The following is a 23,332-nucleotide window of genomic DNA, read 5'->3' as shown; positions in this document are numbered from 1 at the left end:
GCCTTAGGGGGGTGACAAGGTCATGGAGGTAGAACCTCCCGAGTGGGATCAGTGTCCTCACACAGAGGCCCCAAGAGCGGCCTCGGCCCTGGACGCAGTGAGGACTCGGGGACAGCGCCATTCCAGAACCAGAAGGCTCTCACTAGACAGTGTCTGCTGGCACCTGGATCTTGGACTTCCAGCCCCCAGAACTGTGAGAAAGAAGCTCCAGTGTTTTATAAGCTACAGGGACTATGGTGTTTTGTTAAAGCAGCCTGAATAGGCTAAAAAGCTACTCAACAAACACTAATTAAATTAAATGCTAGGCCACCAGAATATGAAGGAGAAGAAGACAGAAACACTCGCCTCCTGATCCAGCGTCCAGGATGCACTGGGGCCCAGCAAGAGGCTGTGCTCGCATCTTTCTCATATCTGATCTTGGCCTCCATCCACCTGCTCCCTGGTTCTTGGCTGTGCCCCTGATGCCCCAGTGTGAGAACGTGGAGTTTCTTAAGGCTCCTAGGCAATTCTCATATCATATTTTCCCTAATCGTCACAACAAACTGACAGGAAAGTTGTTATCACACGCATTTTGGAGCTGGGGAGCAGAGCCCCCGTGGGCGGAGCAGCTGGCCCAAGTCCTCAGCCCCTGTGGGGAGGTGCAGCCCGAGTGTGACTGTCCGGGTTCTCAGATGGGGGCGTCCCATTGAGTCCCCGCCTCTTGGCCAGGCTGCAGCCCAGGACCGTGCCAGGCGTGTGTTATTTATATTTGGACACACGCTGTGCGAAACGACGGGCACCCTGCGGTTATCCGTGTGGTGTAGACGCCGTGGGCATCTGCGGTAATGGCTATAAATAAGCCACGACTTGCCCAGTAGGCATTGCTCCTCTTCTGGGTCGGCAGTTCTTGCTAAAATAGCCCTAAGATGCAATCGAGTGAAGACCTGAGTCGTTCTTGAAATGAAAAAATGAACAAACACACAAACACACACACACGTGCGCGCACACAAACCCACAGGCTTGCACACCTGCTTCCGCCACAGCTGACCCCAACTCGGGAGTCCAGGCCTGCGAATGGCCCACATGCTCACTGAAATCCCCGTCATTATTAAAGAATCCTTCGGGGGTATCAGTTTATGTGCCAGGGAACCTGTAGCTCGAAAGGGTTGGAGATATGTCTGAGGATTCACACCTAAGGATTAGAACTCGTGGAGGAGAGTCGCGGGAGGGAGCGTGGGAAGTCAGCGTCCTGCCCTCTCTTTCTGGGTCAGGGGCTGAAGTGTCACACCCGGTTTCCTGCGAAAAGTGCACTTTGGGACTCAGAAGGGACACGTTCCAGTTTTGAATTGTGATTTCCACCGCCCTCCATTTGAGTAAGAAGCTTTTCCTCCTGAGGTCAGGCTGGTGATTTATGATGCAGGCATCGATGTGGGGAGAGGCAGGCCCGGGCGTCTATATATAGCAGCTCCTCAGACCTTAAACTGGAGGGAGGCACAGGCGCCTGCAGGAGTCAGCTCTGCCTTCCTTGGCTGGAGAGTGGGTGGCTTGGTGAGCTGGTGGCCAGGGCTTCTCTCTCCTCCTTGCAATTTTCCTTTCTGTCTGGGTAAGTGTCTTTCTCTTCTTGCCTTTTCTAATTTGTGGCTTTAAGGGGAGGACTGGTAACTTCTGCACTCACATTTTCTAAGTGGCTCTTCTTCAGGGTCAAGCAGAGAGAGCCCGTGCACCCCCTCGCAGGCACCCTTCACCGTGGAAAACAGAGCAATTAGTTCTGGGCTCTGTATTTCTTTGACGAAATTTTATGCTCAACTAACATTTTATTTGCCATAGCCATGGTCTTTGCTAAGTGCCGTCCAGCACCCTGCAGTGTGTGCTTTGGATTTTAACCCTGGTCTCAGCATGTCCCCAGGGGCCCCCCAGTCAGGGGAGAGATGTCTGCAATTTTCATGAGATTCTCAGAAATGAAAGCCTCCCCAAGGGAGAGAGCTGGCTTATAAAAGTGTGAAATAATAAAACTGGACATTTTCTTAGGGGAAAAGAGAGTTGAGAGTCATTCAGCTTAGACCTAGTCTATATTATCCAGGGTATGGGAAAGAGAATAGTCCTTGCCCAAAAATGACAGCGTGCTCATGGCTGTTTTCTTCTTGGTGCCGTTGGGTGTGCTGTGAACCTGCAGACTTCTGCTGATAGAGGCTGTGCCTTCTCAGGGTGCACTCTTGATGAAACCTGCTGGAGAAAGCCAGTGGGGCTGGGTGGTTGCATGTGGAAGGGGTTTGCCGTCGCTGGGAACACCTGGCTTTTTCTAATTCTCCATTTCACATTCCTTTCTAAGTAGAAGTAAAACAGGACTCAAAGAAAGCGTGGAACAAAGATAATTTAAGGCGTTATTTAATAAACCAAGTCCTGAGCTAAAACTTGTCTTGGGAGCCAAGGATTTAGCCACTTGGGGCACAGGCCAACGCTGTGTGTTTGGGAGTCCATTTCCCCTCTAGAAATGCTATAATTTGGTGTATTTATTGACTTTGACACTTTTAACTGTACAAACAACAATTTCCTTCATTAAGTGGAAGTCAATGTTTTGTACTACAAACATTTTTTGCAAATTAAAACACATCTGGTGACATGAGGAATGGGCTCCACATACTGTTGGCAGGAGGATTAGGATGGGGATATCAGACACACAGTGCCCTGCACTGGAGGACAGGCTCACGTTTCATCCTGGTGTCATGATTCCTAAACGTGTCAGGAGCATTCCGGGAGTGGCCGGGGAGCCGGGCTGTGGTGGAAAGTGGGCTGGACGCCGTCAGGAGACTCAGCTGGCGCCTGGGTTCGGCCGTGGCCCTGCTGGTGACCCGGGCGAGTCATATTTCCCTGGGGACGGTCTGTGCTAACAGCGCAGTGTGGCTCCAGGATTACCTACACACACACTGTCCGAGCCGCTGGACTGTTAGCTGCCACCTTGCTCAGCCTCCTGGTTTTACAGCAGAGCAGGTGGAGGCCCCTGAGCTCAAGGTCAGCAGGTCCCCACTGGAGTCGCAGCTTCCCAATGCCCCTGAGCCCCAGGGACTCACACCAAAAACTGCCCTGCCAGGAAAGGCTGTTTGCTCTCTCTCTCTCTCTCTCTCTCTCTCTCTCTTTTTGGTGTGTATAGGGGATATTTAACACATGTCTGAGATAGTTCCTTAAAAAGGAAAATAGCTTTTTGCATAGGCAGTGGAGGGACATTGGGGTGCTGATTGACCTAGGTCCTGCCATTTTCTTTATAGTGTCATAAATAGTACAGGTTGATCATTCCAAATCTGAAGATCAGAAATCCAAAATGCTCTAAATTCTGAAACTTTCTGAGCGCTGGCGTGACTCTCAAAGGAAATGCTTATGTGAGCATCTCAGGTTTCTGATTTTTGGATTTGAGTTGCTCAACCAGTAAGTATAAATGCAAATATTCCACAGTCTGAAAAACAAATCAGACATTGGAAACACTTCTGGTCCATGGATTACAGATCCAGCATTCTGGATAAGGGATGCTGGACCTGTAGGGTGCACTTGGCAGGTCCTCTCCAGGGTTCCCTGCACGCAGAAGGGCCCTGTGCCGCCAGGGCTGCAGGCACCCAGCACGCGATGAGTCCGTGGGAATTTGCTTCCCCACTGACTCAGGAGGACCATCACGCCCAGCCAGGAGGTGGTGGCCCAGGCTGGGTGAGGGACGCTGGGGAAGTTCTAACGTAGGAAGTCCCCCCAGGAGTGAAGAGATTGCAATGGGACACACATTCCGGGTGGGTGAGGCTGGACATGCCGTCCTGCTGGTTTCTGGGTTGGGCATGAGATTGATAAAGGTGGAATTGAGGGCACACTGGCACTGGGAGTCAAATGCACAGAAGACTTGAGGCTGCTACTCCTCTGAGCCAGGAGCTCTAAGATGTTTTCATTGTTGAAATCCAAGGGTTCTGATTCAGGCTTGGCTGGCACATGGCAATTGCCATTCTTGTGGAATGAACTGAGGCTGATGGATTCTGCAAAGCCTCTGACACCTCCTGATTTTGGTGGTCCTGAGCATGAAGTGAGCAGGGAATACACGTGGGGATAGATGCAGCAAAGTGCCTACGACCCCCATCCAAAGACGCCCCAGGGAGACTTCCACAGTACAGTACCATTGGAGTGAGGAGTGCAGGAAGTGTGCACACTTGATCCCAGCTCTGCCTTGCTAAGCACTACAAAGTGTAGCCCCTCACACATGAAGTGTTTGAAGACTTCCAGGCCCAGAGGACTGGGTGTCAAGTCAGTGATACGTGGGCTGCTGGTTCTACACACACACTGGACAGGACGTTCCAGACTAGTTGAAGGATAGCTAGTCTGTGAGCTCTCAAGGCCTGAGCCGTTTCACGTTGTTCCACGTCTTAGGTCTAAGGAGGACGATTTCCATCCAGGGCGATTCTCCTCTTTTTTCTCCTTTGACCTAATAGGTTGTATTTTTACTCTTCCGTTTGCCAAGAAGTACAAACACATCTGAGGCGTAACTCAACATAAATGTAAGTAAATACTGTGATGACACTTGAGCCTGTGCTGCAATAGCAGGTACTGGGGATGGCTCACGTGTCTGCTGGAGTGGAACTGCCTGGTATTCGTCAGGCCAATCCCAGAAGAACCTTGGATAGGACACTGGATGGAAGCTGAAACATCTTCCCCAACCTTGCTCCAACTTCAGTTCAGAGAGCTCTTCCCAGCACCCTGCTGGTGAACCCCAGAGAGAGTAAATGGGTTTCCGAGCAGGAAGCGTTTCTTGAAGATCCACCTTGATTAACTCATTGGAAAATCCCAGTGAGCTGCATCGGGGGAGATTTCAAATAGTAAAGCAATACATAGACTTTCTCAGATACCTTTTCCTGTCTGCAGAGTTCTTGAGCCACGATAACAGTTGCAGTGTAACAGAGACAGCTACCGATCTCGGTACCAGGGCCAGTGCCAGGCGTGGTGCAGATTCAATATGGAACACCAGAGCTAGAGGAGCTAGAAGCTACCCAGGCCTCATCCGAATGCTGGAGTCAGAATTCGATCCCAGGTCTACCAGACGTCAAAACCCGGGCGCTTGACCTCTGCGCTATGACGCCGCCTTCGGTATTGGGGCGGGCGGAGGAGATGTGCTTTTACTGTGTTCCGTCAGGTGCCACGTTCTGTTATATCCGTGGAGTAGAATGCATGCTGATGTACTCTGAAACACGGCTGGGCCCTCCCGGGGTGGGGTGGTTGGTTGACTAGTTGAATTTTAAGAGGCAACAATGAGAGAGTTAGCGTGGCAGAGCAATAAAGGCCCAGAATAAGGATGGCCTCGGGGCAGGGGTAGCCTCTTCTACATGGTTTTGAGGAAGAATTTCTCCTTTCTGGCCCGTGTGTCCTGTTTTCTTCCCTGTAGAACAGGAGTTTGGATAATCCCTAGTGATCTTTCCAAGTTCTACAATACTGTCGTTCTCGGAGATCACAGAGTTCAAAGGAAACAGATCGTAAGGAGTGCCCTTGGGGCAATTTATGTGTTGTGGTAGGTTTTCTAGCACGTACCCTGGAGATCCGAACAACGACACATTCATCTCCCAGCAGCCCTTGGCATTTTCCACCCAAGTCTCATTCCCATGGGCCGGAATGTGGGTGGCCTCCCTGCGGCTGTGCCATGGGGCCTTACCGAGGAGTTTCTGTCTTTAAATAAGGACAGATTCTCCTCGTTTAAACAGAAGAGTCAAAAATGGAGCTCAGGTTGTGAGTCCTTTTGCACCTTGTTTGGGCAACTAATGACTGCAGAGATTTAGCAATACGGTCCCCGCATCACTTTGTAGCGATGATCGAGTCACTCAGCATGTTGGCATTTTACGTATTCTGGGTGAACATGTACAACAGATTGCCATGTCTAATACCTGTAATGCTGCAAGTTCCCAGAGAAAAGGATGGAACTCGATGATTTCTTGTTTGGGGAGAATTTCATCCACGCTCTCGAATTTCCCCACACCCCTGTGGCTTTGATGCCAGGTTCCGTCCTCATTTTCCTGCTCACCTCCTGCCACACCGTCTACTGTAACCAGCGAGACTTCAGACGGCAGATTCCGGGGGGCGTCTCCAGCCAGTCCCTTTTTCCATGTCCCCCTTTGTGTGGTGGAACAACCCCCAGCTCCCCAGCCAGACACCAGCCACCTCTGCTTGCGGCTGCATTTTTCCACAGTGATCTCTGGTCACACCCCTGCAAATCTCCCACGATCCTGGATTCTCCTGCCCCAACCTTTGCTCACGGGCTGCCCTCCTTTCCCACCTCTGCCTGGCAGTCCTGCCTGTCCACCAAGGCTCCTCTCAAATGTCACCTGCCTCGCGGGCCACTCGGCCATCCTCGGCTCCTGCCATTCCCAGGACACCTTCTATCTCCCCCGGGCTCTTGGCTCTTATCGTATGTTCTCTTGTATTGTAAGTGTTTGTTTACTTCTCTAATCTGCTTTAATTATTTTTGTCCTTCCCACTCACATTGCTTTGAACTTTGCCCTGAACACACCAGGGGTTCTAGGAATACTTGTTGAGTTCACAGTTAAATGAAACACCAGCCCAATCTTCCAACTGTTATGGGAGAAAACAAAAAATAAAGTTGGATTCCCTGGGAAGTTAATAGGCTTCCTGACTGCTGGTCTAAGGTGATTTCTGGCTACGTAATCTTCCGTTTTTTCCCCTTCCCAAGGGGGTTTTATTAACTGGAGTTCATTTTCCCCTTGGGAATGATGCAGAAATTGCAGAGGCCTCATGATGCCTGCGAGGGAGCTCAGTGCTGTGTGTGACTCTCTCTGTAGGAGCCAAGATGTCCCTCGTGGCCGTCCCCTTCTACCAGAAGAGACGCAAGCACTTCGACCAGTCCTACCGCAATGTTCAAACTCGGTACCTGCTGGATGAATACGCGTCAAAAAAGTAAGCTGACGTTGGCTGATGAGACGCGCGGGGCTTTGATTATGGGGGTCTGACATTTAACGGCTTTTCCAGTCCTGTCAGCCCTGCAGAGGCACGGGTTTGCAGGAGTCAGAGAGCAGGGATGGCAGCCTCTCCCGTGCCCAGGTCCCGCCACGGAGCCGCATTGTGTGGAGCTGGCGCCGTGTCCTGGCAGGTCCTGCTGGCCGGGCTCTGAGCTCCTGGTTGAGGTGGGGAGGCAGGAAGTCCTTTGTATAAGCTCATTGATTTTACTGCTCATCGCATGCCTTCCAGAACTAGGATCTAAAAAGCCACCCAAGATAAAGATAAACGAGGTTGAAACTAGTGGGAAAGGCTGTCGGTAGGAGAGAAATTAATGGGTGGCAAAGTAAAGACGGAATGGGAGGCAATATTAGTGATTTTGCTACATTGATCATGGATGTGCCAAGATCAAGAATCCCTGCCTCTGGGGCCAGTGTGCAGCCGCACCTTCCGGAAGCTTCTTGGGGATGGCCTCATCGAGGATGGCAGCTCACGCCCCCATGGACACTGTCTAGCAGCAAATCTGCAATCTTAATGGGCTGATTGGAAGGCTGTGGTGAAGAGAGGGAGGGACCACAGGCAGGCGTTCTGCGGCCCAGGTGCCTGCCTCATGTCACCCACACCCTATATTTAGAAACGCTTAGGGTACTTTTATTTAGTTGCCATCCCTTGTACCAAACAAAGCCAAACATTTGCAGCCCCTCCCAGCAGCCTTGGGGTGTCTCAAATCCCTCAAGATATATATAATCCTGGCATGGAGCCAGAAGGACTGTGGCCGGCACTGGCTGGCTCTGAGGGGAGGTGGCACCAGCCACAGTGAGCTCAGGGAGAAAGCACCCCAGGGCGGGTGTGTGTGGGTGTGGGTGTGGGCGCACAGGGACACAGGCTTGGTTTGCCTGTGTGCAAGCGTGTGTGCACTTGTGTAGGTGTGTTTATGTGTGCACACGAGTGTGTGTATGCATGTGCATGTGCTTGTGGGAAGGCACGTCCTTGCATTTATGCATTTATTTGCATACACGTGTGTATATGTGTATTGTATGTGCATATGTGTGCATGTGTGGCCGCACACGTGTGTGTGGGCATGTGCATATATGTGTTTAGGTGCATGCCTCTCATATGCCTGCGCATATGTGTGCTTGTGTGTGCTCTGCGTATATGAGTGGTTTGGGGTGTGTAGAGAGAAAGTGATGTGTGTCAGGATAAATTTCTGTACTGTGCCTGCACGTGCATCTCCTAATTGTGTCCATGTTCCTGAAGGCGAGCCTCCACCCAGGCATCTTCCCAGAAGTCCCTGAGTCAACGGTCATCTTCGCAGAGAGCCTCCAGCCAGACGTCCCTGGGAGGAACCACCTGCAGACTCTGTGCGAAGCGGGTGAGCACGCAGGAAGAGGAGGAGCAGGAGAACAGAAGCAGGTGAGCGCGTGGCTTCCCTGACTCTGCTTGTGCCCTGCGTGGTGTCGCAGTGGAGGGACAGTGAGGAGGGAAGGGAAGAGCGACCTTAGCTGAGAGGGAAGACGGAGGAACACAGGCCATACCTGGGGCGAGGGAGAAGCCTGCTGTTTCCCAATCACCTGCTTCTCTTTACCATCATTATCTCAATTAATCCGAACAAGAAAACCACTGGGCACAGGCTTCCCACCGTTTTGCAGAAGAGACCGTTGCTGTCCAGAGCGCTCATGCCGCTGTTCAGGGTTCCATGTCTCACGCACGTCCCAGCCGGGCTTACAGCTCCAGGGTCTGTGGCTTCTAAGCCAAGCTCAGCCCCTCTCCACACAGAGCAGGATAAGCACGCTTGAAAACATCAAGACCTAGCAGCGTGAGATTAATTCTGAATTTCCACTTGCAACCTCTGCAGCTATGCAGGAACAGCCGCGGAGGGCTGCAGATTCAAGCAAGGTCATCTTCCTAAGCGGGAGCCAGGGTTTTAAACAGTTGTTGTGTGGAAACTAAAGAGTTGGGAAGGGATTCTATAAATTGTCATGCTTTACATTTCAACAGAGGCAGCTCATGGGGCTAAATGTCATAGGAACGGGATGGATTAATAAAAATGCCAGTCTTAAAATTATTTCCAGATGACGGAGAAACAGGTGGTGATATTGCTTTGATCTTTTAAGGACGAAGTGAACAGTTAAATGTTCACGGAGGCCTTGTTTTATACCTGCTATATTTTTTCCCTCATCTCCCCCTGCTACTTCTGGGAATTTTATCTATAGCTTCAAAGCACTTAAAACCTGAAGGAAAAATGAGATTCGAGTAAACATCTTTCACTTTGAAAGTTTCAGAATGATGAAGCCATCTGTTGAATATAAACAATGTATAGCCAAGGAGGTTAACCTTTATTTTAAAAAATTTGAATTTTTAAAAATGTCATAGGATAATTTTGCCATGTAAATGAATTCTAAAGTGAAGATTTCTTTTGTGAAAGAATCTGTTTGAAATGTAGACGTTAACACCATCCAGATTTTTACGGATTGGATTAAAGAGTTCTTCTACCTATATTTAGGTTTTGGAGGCCACAATAGAATACTTGAGCTTATCATTTTATTTTTTATCATTTAAACATTGATGTGGCCTTGAACATATTGCATAAACTTCCTATGGCTCAATTTCCCCGCTGGTAAAACGGTAACAGTGAGTGGCTTACTGTGATTCATATGGTTTCAGCAGCAAGGACTTTCATGACAGCCTTGGCTGTTGGAAATTGTCCTAAAACCCATTGGGCTATGCTCTTGCAATACCAAATCTGACTCAAAGAAGGGATTTGAATGACTGGTGATGGGTTATGTTCTCACTGCACCTCTGATGCTCACGTTAAATGCCAGTCTCTCTTGTACATAGTAGAGACAGAGGACGAAGCCCAGGGGCTGTGCCAGCCTTGTGTGGAGCCCACGGCTCACGCTCTCCATGAGATTTTCTTCAGCAGCCCCCCAGTGTTGTATTCTCCTAACCCATGTGCATGTCTTCCATGGGGAAGGTGGTTTTGAAATCAGTTCTTTCCTCCTTTAAAGGTAAATATAAGTCGTGGGGATCTCAGTGAGTTGGGCAAGCACTAATTGAGATTTATTGTGAAGCCTCTTCTATTACCATCGCGCAGAAGGGCCCGGGAGGGATGAGTGAGCCCCGTGCTGAGTGATGTGAGCAGCTCCGTGGATTCCAGCCCTTATTAGAATTCACCACTCTCATGGGCTGCAAACATCATTGCAAGCATGTATTTCTCCCTGACCTCCCAAGGTGGATATTAGTTTAATGCACTGGACAAGTGGGTCCTTTGCAAAAGATGAAATTGTGGGCTCACTGATGTGAGTTACTGCTGATGTCCCTGTGTTAAATAAATACTGAAGAGATGTCAGCGCTCTGAAGGCACTCAACACATCCTTCTGGAAGATATGGCCTGTTGGAAATGTCCCTCTGACATCTTCCTTCAGTTCCAGTGAAAAATGGGCCTCCCCGTATCTTGCAAGCAACCTGTCCCAGGGCTTGTCATCTGCAATCAGTACATGACAAATGACATTACTTTGCATGCGTGGGCTGAAGTCACGGTCAACTGATCATCGACCGGCAGAAATATTTCCTCAATGCCCTGACTTGGGGTTGGGTGTGGGAGGAATTCCAGACCAATTAGTTATTCTGAATCATAGAGGGTTAGAGGATAGTGGTGCTGTTGACTTAAGAATAAGCTGAGGCTCTTGTAACTCAAACATAAAGAGCCCATAGAAATGTAAACGGCATCAAGAGAAGGACGTTCACGGCGCTGCGGGGCACAGACCAAACTTTGCCTTCTCGATCTCTGCAAGTCAGTGGGATTCACTCCCTGTAAGAAGGCTTGTTCCATGCAGGATGTCTGACGCTGTAGCTCATTTCTTGGACACATGTTCCTAGAATTCCTCCTGGCATCTGGCACCTGGATACCGGGGGAACCAAGTACATGGATACTGGGGGAACCAAGTACCGGGATACTGGGGAACGAAGTACCTGGATACTGGGGGAACCAAGTGGGCATTTTCCCGCTTGGTTGGGATTCAGAGTCACAGTACAGGGCTGGTGTCATTCAACACGCACATGCATGTGCTTACAGCAGTGGCGAGTGCTGTGCAGGAGGAGGATGAGGACGTATGAAAGAGACCAGCAGGGCTGTGATTTGAGGGTGGCCCCAGGGGAGAGTCTCTGAGGGAGAGACCCGTGTGTTGAAAGCAGGAGGAGCAGAAGCCAGCCCATTAGGGGTTGGGAGGAATCTGCCCCAGGCAGAGGGCATGCAGGACAGTGGAGGCCCAAAGAGACTGTTCCCTAAACGTTGGAGGGAAAGGCGGTGTGTAGGATCTGAGTGGGGACAGGGAGGTGGGAGGTGAGATCCCAGTTTCCTAAGGGGGGAAATCCACATTCCTTTTATGGTTATGTTTTAGTGTTCCTCCCACCCTGTTTCTGTATGAAGAGGCTGCAGACTTTTCTGCAATTCTGACTGCGAACTTCCCAAATGCCTCACACCAGGCCTTAGTCTTATTTGCTGCAGGGGAAGCGCTGGTCCATGGGAGCTGTGTGGGGTGTGGAAGCACCTCAGACAGAGGCCCTGCACCCTGGGCCTCCGACAGCCCTTACCGCCAACCTGCAGCGGGTCTCGGACAGCCCTCCCCATGTCTCTGGACAGCCGTGACCCTGTGGTCTGCTCCAGCTTCGACACTGGGACTTTCTGTGCGGTGTGGCCCTGGCCGAACAGCCTCTTGGTGGCTCACACAGTACCGCAGGCAGCGCTCCGGCTCCACCGCCTTTCCCTCCACCGCCTCCTTCCCAGGCAGTCTGTGCAGCTTCCCGTCCCTGCCACTCGGGAACCAACCTCCCCCAGCCTAGCTTAGACTACTGAGTATTTATGAGTCATCTTCTGTGTACTGAATCTGGGGAATACAGAGGTGAGAAGTAGCCAACCCTTTCTCCCGGGAAGGATAAAATGTATGCAAATTATGATCATAAAGGCCCTAAGAGAAATAAAAAGAGGTCTGGCGTTTAAGGCAGAGCGGGGAGAATTAGGAATGGCTCCACGGGAGAGATGGCATTTGAGATGGGCCTTGACGGAAGGATAGAGTTTTGATTGAAAGGGATGGCAGCGCGACTCTTCTCGCGAGTGGGACAGAATCCCAAGACGGCAGCAGAACAGTGAGCGTCCTAATTTCGGCGAGACCTTGGGAACACGATGGTGAGGGAGGGAGATGAGGCTGAAAGAGCTGCCGGAGCATCTCAGAGCATGGAGGCAGCCCGGGCCTGGCAGTGTTGGGGTGCGATTTGTGGGGCTCACAAGATGGCACGTGAGCCGTGAGGATGTGGACATTTCTCAGCCCCTACGGATTGAAGATGCTGAATCCTTTATTTAATCCTTTATCTATTATTATTTTTAGCATTCAGACATTTCTTATCTGTTTTTTGAACTCAAAATATTTTAATTCAGTCTCAAAATCCCTCAGAAACTGCATTCTTCCCAGGAAAACACACAGCTTTTATTCGCTGCCCTGCAGAGGAAGACTCACACAAAGGGACATCACCATTTTCCTACATTTTCAAACCATGGAACTGACTTCAGAAGCACCCCTAGCCCAGCAGCACCTAACAGTTTTGAGTCTCAGACCCGGGAAAGCATCAAGCCCTTTGTCTGATAAATCCATAAAGCTTCCCTGATTTCCCGAGGTGCCCTGTCTTTACCGAGCACCTGCGGCACGCGAGTTTCTGGGCACGCGAAGATGCGGAACGACGTCTCTGTTTTTAAGAGAGCAGATTAACTTCCCGACTCTGAGTGGGTGCCTGTTGTCTTTTGCGGCTCACAGCAATTCTCCAAAGCATCTCTGAGGGCCTCCAAGCGGTTGCAATTGTGCACTCTCGGTGGTGAAAGAAAGTTGGGGCTGGCACCTCCTGTATTTTCTTTTTTATTAATAAATCACATACACGTTCTTCTTTACAACTTCATCATGCATGGCATTCACACACCAAAATATACTCTTGACGATAGATACAGATGAGCAGAAGTAGCATTTCTCCTGTTCTCTTCTTGAACGCACTTAAGGAAATCCCAGGGGAGAGAACGGCCTGCTCTTTCTAGCCTCCAGGGGCCCCGTGGTTTTCTCTGTGACTCCTGAAACTGAGGCGGCTTCTTGGCTCCCGCAGGTACCAATCCCTGGTGGCCGCCTATGGCGAGGCCAAGCGACAGCGCTTCCTCAGCGAGCTGGCCCACATGGAGGAGAATGTCCACCTGGCACGCTCCCAGGCCCGCGACAAGCTGGACAAATACGCCATTCAGCAGATGGTAGGAGGGTCTCAGGGTGGCTGGGTCTCTGGGATGCGTGGACTAGATCTTAGCTTGTTTGCATGGTGCTCAAAGGGCTGAGGGCAGAGTGTGGCTCGCTGCCTGGGAACCTGACCATCCTTGCTTCTTGGGGCAGATGGAGGACAAGCTGGCCTGGGAGAGACACACATTCGAAGAGCGGATAAGCAGGGCTCCTGAGATCCTGGTGCGGCTGCGATCCCACACCGTCTGGGAGAGGATGTCTGTGACGCTTTGTTTTACTGTGCAAGGATTTCCCACACCCGTGGTGCAGTGGTGAGACACTCTGTTCCTAGGGGGTTAAGAAGTCCGTTCTGCGTTTTCGTTAAGAAACATCCTAGTTAAGGAGACAAATGCCATTGAGCCTGTGCTGGAGGCTGCTTGCGTTGAAACTTTATGCAGAAATATGTTTATAGAAACTCTGAACATCCACTTTAACTAATATGCACACATTTTTATTTTCATGACATTGAGTCAACAAATTTTTCAAGGGCTTTTTTTTTTTTTTTTTTTTGAGATGGAGTCTTGCTCTGTTGCCCAGGCTGGAATAAGATGGTGCAATCTCAGCTCATTGCAACCTCCACTTCCCTGGTTCGAGCGATTCTCCTGCCTCAGCCTCCTAAGTAGCTGGGGCCACAGGTGCACGCCACCACACCTGGCTAATTTTTGTATTTTTAGTAGAGATGGGTTTTCGTCATGTTGGCCAGGCTGATCTTGAACTCCTGACCTCAAGTGATCTACCTGCCTTGGCCTCCCAAAGTGCTGGGATGACAGGCGTGAGCCATGTGCCTGGCCAGAGGGTTTTATTTAAAAGTCACTGCCCTGAAATGAGCCTGGCTGTCGTCCTGTTTGCAAGAGCACACGCGTGATTGCTGAAGGTACACAGAGCTGGAGAGTCTGCTTTTCAATGTGAAAAACTCATAAGTGGAAAGCGTAAACTCTGAAGCTTTGGGACCGCAGGGCTGCAGTTAATCAAGCTGTGATAATTGAAGAATTACATCTTTAAGCCCTTGAGACCCTTTTTGTATCAACATGTATTGCTAAAGTTATACCTAGATCTATGTGCATTTATACGCGGGGTTGGGACTCTGAGCCACAGACCGGGCGCATTGTGGCTGATGGCTGGATGCTGAGGTTCTCTGGAAGGCAGGCTTGGGAGGCGGAGGCTCGCCTGCTCGTGATGTGGAGGTGCCAGGGTGGATGTGGTCCTGCCTTCTGGATGGAGCCATGAAGCCAGCTTCCCTTCCCCAGGGTCAGTGCGTTAGGTCCCGCAGAACTCCCTGAGACACTAGCTCCACTGCAGCTTAAGTAGGTGGGTCCGGGACCCAGCACCCCAGTTTTCCTCATGGAATGACAAGTCCTGAATTCCCAACAAAAGTCAAGCAGGTGTTGGATCTGCCAGGTGGGGAATCCCCTGAGAGTCTGAATGAGGCAAGTGCTGCTCTCGCCTTAGAAATCAAAATCAGTGCGAGCTCTGGGCTGCACCCTCAGGGCTGTGTCCTCCTTCCACCTGAGGCTCTAAGGGAAACATGCAGAAATGGGCAGCAGCACGTCCGAGGGGCGCGGGGGAGCTGGGGCAGAATTGCACACACACAAAATAACAACTCTGCCTTTAAACTAAAAACGTGTTTTCCTCATTTAGGTACAAAGATGGCAGTCTGATTTGCCAGGCGGCTGAACCGGGAAAGTACAGAATTGAGAGCAACTATGGCGTGCACACGTTGCAGATCAACAGGTATGGCCGCGGTGGGGGCTCTGGACGCTGGTGTCCAGTAATCAGCACTGCAGACCCCAAAGAAGAAGTCAGATGGGTAACTGGAGGCCAAATCACACCTGTCTGTTTGCACCCCGGGTGACTTTAAATAGCATTTATGAGTTAATGGTACTGGTGCTGGAAGCTTCCCTTTGTTTTTCCTTCGTGTCTGGCCAGAGGAATGCAAACTCTGGGAATAAAGACAGTGGATAGTTTAGGGAAAGGTAACGGCATCGGGGTGGAAAGGCCTCCATGCAGTGCAAGAAGGTTTCATTGACACCTACTACCAGGTTCGAGTAACACACCCTAAGTTCAGACTGTTCAAAAAATAATAACCTTGATTTTCTTATAGCAAATCAAAACAGTATATGAAATGTAGACAAAAGAAAGACAATCATCTGTATATCCAGCACCCAGTATGTTGCTGTATAGCTGGCATTTCTTCTTTTCTCACATGACACACACACTTCTTTTTTTTTTTGAGACAGAGTTTCACTCTTGTTGCCCAGACTGGAGTGCAGTGACACGGTCTCCGCTCACCACAACCTCCACCTCCCAGATTCAAGTGATTCTTCTGCCTCAGCCTCCCGAGTAGTGGGGATGACAGGCATGGGCCACCACATCCAACTAATTTTGTATTTTTAGTAGAGATGTGGTTTCTCCATGTCGGTCAGGCTGGTCTAGAACTCCCGACCTCAGGTGATCTGCCCACCTCGGCCTCCCAAAGTGCTGGGATTACAGGCTTGACCCGCTGCCCCCGGCCCACACATTTCATTTTTTAAATAAAAGCGAGACCCTGCTGTTCTTTTTCTGTTTCTCTGCATACATGGTTTTTACTTTTCACAAAGGACCCTGACATTACACAAGTCAGCTTTTTTCACCAGTAGTGTATCATGGCACCTTCCCATGGCTCTAATGTTAATTTTTTCCAGTGAACCTGACAGCCTGTTATAGAACTTAAGGAGCACACCCTTGTCCAGGAGCCAGAAGGCCACATTTACCGTGTGACTTTGGATAAGCCATTAACGTCTCCTGAAAACAATTATCAAGAGACAGTAACAATTTTATCTTCGCTATAGGACTCATAGAGTTGCTGCAAGAAGATGCACTTTGTGTTTATATATGTTTATATATATATATGTTTATATATATAATGGGATGTTTGGGGGGTGTGTGCTTGTGTGTGTGGTCAGTTATATCAAATCCCTTCTAGGAAAACATGAGGGATATTAATAAGGTAAAAAGTAAGCGAGACATTGGAATATACGATTTGATTGATTTTATTCTGACTAAACTGTAAAGCAGTGAGTGTGTCATTGTTAGGCCTCGTTTCTTCAGAGGAAAAGGTGCCCACTGATCCCCAGAGGGAGCTCGGAGGAGCTCAGAAGGTGACATCCCTGCCTCTTCTCCCCAGAAGCCTGCTTCGAGTGAAAGTCTTGGTTTTTCTGTTTGTTTGTTTTTTGTTTTTTAAAGCTTTTATACATTGGATCCTGTTAAAAAGTTATCTTGACACTTGTTCAGGACGTTAAGAAAGACTTTCTTCCAGGACCACAGGGAGAGAAACCGGGCTCAGCTCTGAGTACAGCAGGAAAGTGGGAGTGAGACCAGGGAGCAGGGTAGGGTGGATGGGAAATTACTCAGAGAGACGGGGGTGACGGGGTTCACGCCGAGCCTCCCCGGCAGGGTTCCGGCTGAAGGCAGGCTGGGGCCGTCAGACATCCCTGGGGATGGAGGGGTGAGGAGCCCATCTGCTGTCAAGGGAGGGGCTTGAGCTTGGCTGAGCTGGTGGGATTCTTACTCTTGAGGGCCCACCGAGCATGGGGACTGGTCCAGAAGAGGGTTCCAATGAGTTGTCTCCAGTTTAGTGAGGGAGGGTGTCTCCGTCCCCTCCAGCCCGGTATTTAGTGAGGGAGGGCGTCTCCGTCCCCTCCAGCCCGGTGTTTAGTGAGGGAGGGCGTCTCCGTCCCCTCCAGCCCGGTGTTTAGTGAGGGAGGGCGTCTCCGTCCCCTCCAGCCCGGTGTTTAGTGAGGGAGGGCGTCTCCGTCCCCTCCAGCCCGGTGTTTAGTGAGGGAGGGCGTCTCCGTCCCCTCCAGCCCGGTGTTTAGTGAGGGGGGGCGTCTCCGTCCCCTCCAGCCCGGTGTTTAGTGAGGGGGGGCGTCTCTGTCCCCTCCAGCCTGGTGTTTAGTAAGAGACTAGTCTTTGTCCCCTCCAGCCTGGCGGAAAGTCTGGCTCCTGCCCTGTGCCCTCGCCCAGCATCCTCACCAACTCTTCCTCTTCCTGCCTTCCCTTCCTCCTATTTCTGATTCTGCCTGGGGCTGTGGCTTGAGCCAGTTCTTCCTGATGCTTGCCCCGGTGGCCTGAGCATGGCGTCTGCCCGGTGGTGCCCTCCCTGAGTCAGGGGTCCGCCAGCTCCTCTGGGTGAGGGTGGCCTGGGCATGGCATGTGCCCGGTGGTGCCCTCCCTGAGTCGGGGGTCCACCAGCTCCTCTGGGTGAGGGTGGCCTGAGCGTGGCGTCTGCCCGGTGGTGCCCTCCCTGAGTCAGGGGGTCCGCCAGCTCCTCTGGGTGAGGCTCCCTCCTGCCCCCTCTTCCAAGGAGCCTGCATGAGGCCTGCGGCCTTTCTCCTGCTGGAACTGTCTGCCGGCTGCAGATTCACTAGAGTTGGTTGTTGAAAGGCGATAGTTGAGATTGAAATTTGTGGGGCATCCTGCCTCGTTTCCCCAGATAAATCCGCGTTTCTCTAGGAAAGCTGTCCCTCTGGCAGGCTCCTCGGCCCTGCTCACAGAGAGCCTGCTCTGTGCCTGGTGCTGTCCTGGAGGCTCGGGAGGATTCAGGGGTCAAGACCTGGATACCGCCTTCCAGGTCCCACTCTCTGGCATCAGGAGGCAATTGTGAGGGAAGGACAGAGCCAGCCACAGCAGCAGTGCTGGGCACGGGGAGGGGCTGCGGCGCATTGTGGTGTGAAATAGACGCCAGGTGGACCTTCATGGAGATGTCACGTGAGCAAGGCTTGAAGGCCAGTAGAGGACCCAGAGCTGTGGAGTGGGTGGGCCCCTGGCACAGAGGCTCTGAGAGGTGCATCAGGGGTCCCGGGCTAGAGGGTTGGCAGGGGACAAGCTGTCACAGGCATAGCCAGTGGCCCTGCAGATCAGGGGACCCCGTGGGCCATTGTAAGGACATTGGTTTTGCTGGAGGGAGGCAGGGAGACCCCAGAGGGCTGAGGGGAGAAGGAAGGATGTGACCTTCACCTCGAGAGGATCACTCTGACTGCAGACAGGCTGCAGGGCCTAGCAGGCCTGGTGGGGAGCCCTGGCCAGAATCCAGGAAGGACCAGGGGCCTGGGAGCAGGAGGGCACAGGGCAGCGGGAAGAAGCGGGTGCTCTGGGCAGATTTTGAGGGTAGAGCCAGCAGGATTTGCTGCTGGGCTCGACTGGACATTAGTGAAGAGAGGGGTCCAAGTATTCTCAGAGCTGTGGCCATCACAGCGGGGTGAGCCCTGGCGTGGGCAGGGGAGTTAGGCACAGGCTGCATGGGATGCCTCACCTGGCAACCTCTCCAAGTTTTTCAGGGAGAAACTTTCTGTCCTTGGATTTCCGAAAGTTGTGGGAGTTTTAATAGACCGTAGGCCGTCATGTCTGGCAAGAGACCATCTGCCTTCATTTCGGACAGCTCGTGGATGTGTGGGGCTGTCTGCTTTCTACCCTGTGTGTGCCGTGACTGTTTAGGGGTAAGTAGGTTGGTCTGAGTTCCAGATCAGCTTGTTCCCAAGCTGTGTTCCAATAATCGTTTTAAAAAGAAAATAACGATATTCCTTTCTCAAGAATGAAAAATGTCACATTGACTCTGGTGTTGGCAACATTCAAACTTTACCTTGGGAACCGTATGGGCTTTGAACGGAATGGACTCATTTGTGAGCTAAAGTTGTTTAATCCGCCCCGGGAACACCACGACTCCATGATCCCCAAATATAGGTCTCCTCTGACGGACTTGGATTTTGCCTGAATATGCAAGTATTTGGGAAACTTGGGAAAAGGAAATTTCCAAGACCAACTTTTCTCTCAGTATTCTTCTTGGTCCTGGGAAGCTCCAAACAAATGAAATGTTAATATGCTTCAGGAAAAGAGCAATGAGATAAGCCCACAAATTACAGCTTGTCTCAGCTATTCATTCCAAACTGCTGAGCCGCCGGTCATCGGATCTGTGGCCATTTTCAGGGGGGGAATGTGTTGGCACCCACATCTTCATTGGCTCAGGAATGAGCTTTTCCATCTGTGAGATGAGTGACATTTATTCCTATGAATATTCTTTGGCCGCTGTAAGCTGAATTCTTCAAGTGCCGAAAAAGCAGCTCCCCGTTGGCACTATTTGATTTTAAATTTGTAATTGGCAATGTTTTATACGCGCGCAAGATTTTCTCATGGGACTCAGGATGTGAGCCCTCATTCTTCAAAGAATATGATGTTCTCGTATTTTTATAAAAATATTTATAATAGAACAATCTATCTGGTTTTCCATAGTAACAGGCTCACTCCCCACTCACTCCTTGCTGAATTATTTTAGGGTGAAACACTTCTTGTACTTTATTTGTAGAGTTTGCTATTTACATTTTGATTTAATTAAATTACAAATCCAGTGTCATCACCGCTTACAATGTGAGAACATGAGGCCCATGAGAATCAATATGGCACTTAACCTCATGTCTGCTCATCTTCAAGACAGGACAGAACCACTTCTCCCAGGTGGTTGTTTTGGGGGCCTTTAAACAGAGACTCTGGGATGGCAAAGGGCCCCATGGACGTTTATATAAATTGAGACCAGAGAAGACTCTCTCCGTCTATTCTGGGAACCTGTCCGAACAGAAAATAAAACCCTTGCCTCTCCCTCACTCGCTTGCAAGTTCTCACAGCATGAAGCAAAGGCTGGAATTAGACTGAGGGTGAGCCGAGTGCTTGTGTGGGGCTTCGGGAAGGGAAGGAAGACTGGGGTCCTTTGGGAACTGCCCATGGACCAAAGCTGTGATTTGCCTCCAAATCCCGAGTGGACAAAGGCTAAGCTGAGGAAGTCTCCACGCGAGAGTGGCTGACCTTCCTCCCGGGTCTGCTCCGTCCTCCGCCCAGGCCCCCTGTTTCCCGGCCTCGGGGCAGCCAGGGGGCAAACCCGCCAAACCCCGTTTCACCCTTACCTCCCTCCCAGGGCAGGTCTGTGTGTTTGTTTATAATCTACACAGGGACCTGTGTTCTAACACACATCACACAGCATGAAACAAGGACGAAAGAGAAATAGAAAAGGGTGAGATAGCGGGGACCATAAACAGAAGGCCTGACTCACCCGTGCCCACCCTGGGGGTGACTGCAAGCTCCTTAGCGGGGCACACCCTGGATGGACTGGGGCCACCGCCATCGTCAGTGGGTCGGGATCTTTGCTCGGGTGATGGGTTTCCTTACAGAAGGAAGGAGAGCGCTGTCTTCAGAATCAATTCTCTTCGGAATCCATGCTCAGGAGCCCCAGCGTTTTGCATCAGTCGCTGCGGGCCGCGAAGTGGATGGAGGGCTTCTTCCCCAGTGGCTGCTGCCTCTGAGCACCAAGTGCTAATTGGTGATTTGACGAGCTAATCAGTGCTAATGCGTGAGGCTGCACTCCCCTGGGATCTTAATGCCTTAAGTCAATTGAAAAACAAGCTCCCTGCCCTTTGGGAGAGGCTGCTGGCCTGGGAGACACATCCCCCTCCTCCTTCTCCTCTCCTGGCACCAGTGATCCTATTTCCTCCATTCTAAGACAAGGTTTATCCCGTTCCTGGGCCCCTCCCAACTGTCCCCTGCCAAGGAGCTGGGAAACAGCAATTCGTGGCGGTTCTCAAACGACTTGGAAATTGTGCTGCTATATAGGACCATAAGGGCAAGGAGGGATTTCCGTGGAGGAGAGGCCAGAAGGAATCATCTTTGAACTTTTGGATCAGGAATTCAGCTACTGTCTCTTAATTACTGATACGTAAGATGAACATTACACGATGAAACTACAAAGTGTTTGCAAATACATTGTTTTATTTAATCACCAAAGTAAACCTAGTAAGCTGTGGGTGCTCAATACATGTACTCTAGAAGTCTAAAACACCCTCGATGTGTTTCTTGGAAAGTCAGTAGATAAGAATGATTGGGCTGGTCTCATGAAGGCACCGATTTGGAAGGAGAATTTGAGGCTGGCAGCTGCTGGTGTGTAAGAACCTTGGCAGGCTGGGCATGGTGGCTCACGCCTGTAATCCCAGCGTTTTGGGAGGTCGAGGCAGGTGAATCACGAGGTTAGGAGTTTGAGACCAGCCTGGCCAACATGGTGAAACCCCATCTCTACTAAAAATACAAAAAATTAGCTGGGTGTGGTGGCGGGCACCTGTAATCCCAGCTACTCGGGAGGCTGAGGCAGGAGAATTGCTTGAACCTGGGAAGCGGAGATTGAAGTGAGCCAAGATCGCGCCACTGCACTTCAGCCCCAGTGACAGAGTGAGACTCCGTCTCAGAAAAAAGAGACTTGGTAACTATTTGTGCCCTGAGTTTTCTTATATCTTCTTATTGCTCAAGGTTTCTTCTTATTCTCTCTTCTTCTTATTGCCTCATATTGAAAAAAATCCTGAATCCCAGACAAGTAGTTGCAAGTGAAAACATTTTTACCTTGACATCTCAGAATATTATCCGATTACCCAGAGGTGGTAGGAGAAGCTCTGCCTGAGGCCCCGGTACCCGTGAGTTAAGTGACTGCGTGAGGTTCGAGTTGGGCTTCGATGACTGACCGGTGTGTGATGTGCTGAGTCTACACTGACACCACAGTTTAAAAACGGCTAAAACACACGGAAGAAGGAACATGCAGCACGCAGGGGAGTTTTGAGTTGAGAGCTGTGGGGCGCAGCGTGAATGCCGTCGATGTTATGTAACAGGCAGCAGCAGGGTTTTTGAGGGGACTGGCTGCAGCCCCGTCCATGCAGCCCACACTCCCGCTCCTCGAGGACAAGGGTGGGTCAAGACATTCACCCCTCCTCACTCAGGAACTGGTCATGACGGTGACCTGCTGGGCTTGGGGACAGCCCGTGCCCTTGTCCAGCCAGGTCACGTCCCATGAGTCCTGCCCTGGTCCAGCAGGGTCACGTCCGGCGGTTCCTGCATGGGAACTGCCCGTGCACCTGCTCTGTGCTTCTCTGGTTTAATGGCTCCCTCCTTGCGAGTCTGAGTCCACCTGGATTGTGCATTCACAGGACAGGCTCCAGGTCAGCAGATTCTGATCAAGCAGATTTTTACAGACCGCCTTGCTCACTTCCATATACGCTGGCATTTGAATCCTTCCAGCAGTGCCTGTGGGAGGCTGTCGCCCTTGTTTCTCTCATCTGTTGTGTTATTGCTAGTGGGGGTGGGATTGTTGGAGAGGAAGGGTGAGGGCGAATCCCAAAAGAATATCTTTGGGTTTGGAGAATGCATTTATGAAAACATAATGGTTTTATTATTTAGAAGAAGAAACACGAGCACAAAACAAACAAACAAACAAAATGGAGAAATGCCCATGGGTTCCGCAGAGAAGCAGCTCCTCCTTCCACCCCGGAACCCAGTCCCAGGCATGTTCCGAGAGGCAGCGGCAGGTTACGCTCCCTGTGGGAGTGTGTATACGAGTATTATGTGTGAATTATATGGGTAGATCAGCACAGGTTGTTAACGCTTAGCATTGGAGAAAGCCTCTACTTATGGGATTTTTATGTGTTTTACACACACTGTTACTTTGCCCCGGAGACATGGCTGTACTTGTGGTGAATCTGGAAATTGCATAGCAGTGTAGCTTCTAATGAGTTCAGGCTGGAATTGTAGCTTTGCTGATGATTTTGTAGTTCGGCTTGTATTCCTCCAAGGTGGAACTAGAAGATAATGCTCTTGGTTTGAAGATCTACCCAGACCGGGCTCTGGGTGTCCTCTGTCCCTTGAGCAGTGGCAGCCAGGGAGACCGGATGGCTTTCTCTGACATATTGAGGCTGGATTTGAACTTCAGGAGGAGGGGAAAGAATTCTTGGTAATAGCACAGGTCTCAGACACGCTGTTTCCCTTTTGTTGGAGAAATGGAAATTTTTGGTCTGAGAAAATATGTTCAGCTCCTAGTGGAACAGAGAAGAAAATAAAATTACTGATGACTTCGCAGGAATGGATTTTGTCTCTGGAGGCACTGGCTTCTTGATGCATTTGAAAAGTCAGACTTGAGTAACTCTTGCTTTTCTCAAAAGTGGGGACTTTTTGTGTTGTTTCTTTTCCCAGATTAAGATTCTGCTCAGGTGTCCATGGCTTGGAAAGGAGCTGCCAGAAAGAATGCAATT

The 23,332-nt window shown here is 50.6% G+C and overlaps 1 protein-coding gene across 2 annotated transcripts in view; it reads left to right on the top strand.

Moving 5' to 3' along the window:
- The first annotated feature begins 1,390 nt into the window (after positions 1-1,390).
- The window catches only part of MYOM2 (myomesin 2), a 101,044-nt gene continuing 79,102 nt past the window's right edge, over positions 1,391-23,332 (top strand). The window contains exons 1-6 of one of the 2 annotated variants that reach the window (XM_050802609.1): positions 1,391-1,582; positions 6,789-6,903; positions 8,200-8,355; positions 13,087-13,225; positions 13,362-13,519; positions 14,886-14,978. In XM_050802609.1, coding sequence (XP_050658566.1) covers positions 6,797-6,903; positions 8,200-8,355; positions 13,087-13,225; positions 13,362-13,519; positions 14,886-14,978 — 653 coding nt within the window. In that variant the 5' untranslated portion in view covers positions 1,391-1,582; positions 6,789-6,796. Of the gene's footprint in view, positions 1,587-6,788; positions 6,904-8,199; positions 8,356-13,086; positions 13,226-13,361; positions 13,520-14,885; positions 14,979-23,332 lie in introns of both variants that reach the window. The other variant, XM_050802610.1, reaches the window with a different exon arrangement.

The sequence above is a fragment of the Macaca thibetana genome, chromosome 8 (genome assembly GCF_024542745.1).
Source record: "Macaca thibetana thibetana isolate TM-01 chromosome 8, ASM2454274v1, whole genome shotgun sequence".
NCBI classification, from domain to species: Eukaryota; Metazoa; Chordata; class Mammalia; order Primates; family Cercopithecidae; genus Macaca; species Macaca thibetana.
The sequence above is the reverse complement of the archived record's forward strand: the minus strand, read 5'-3'. Positions and strand labels throughout refer to the sequence as shown.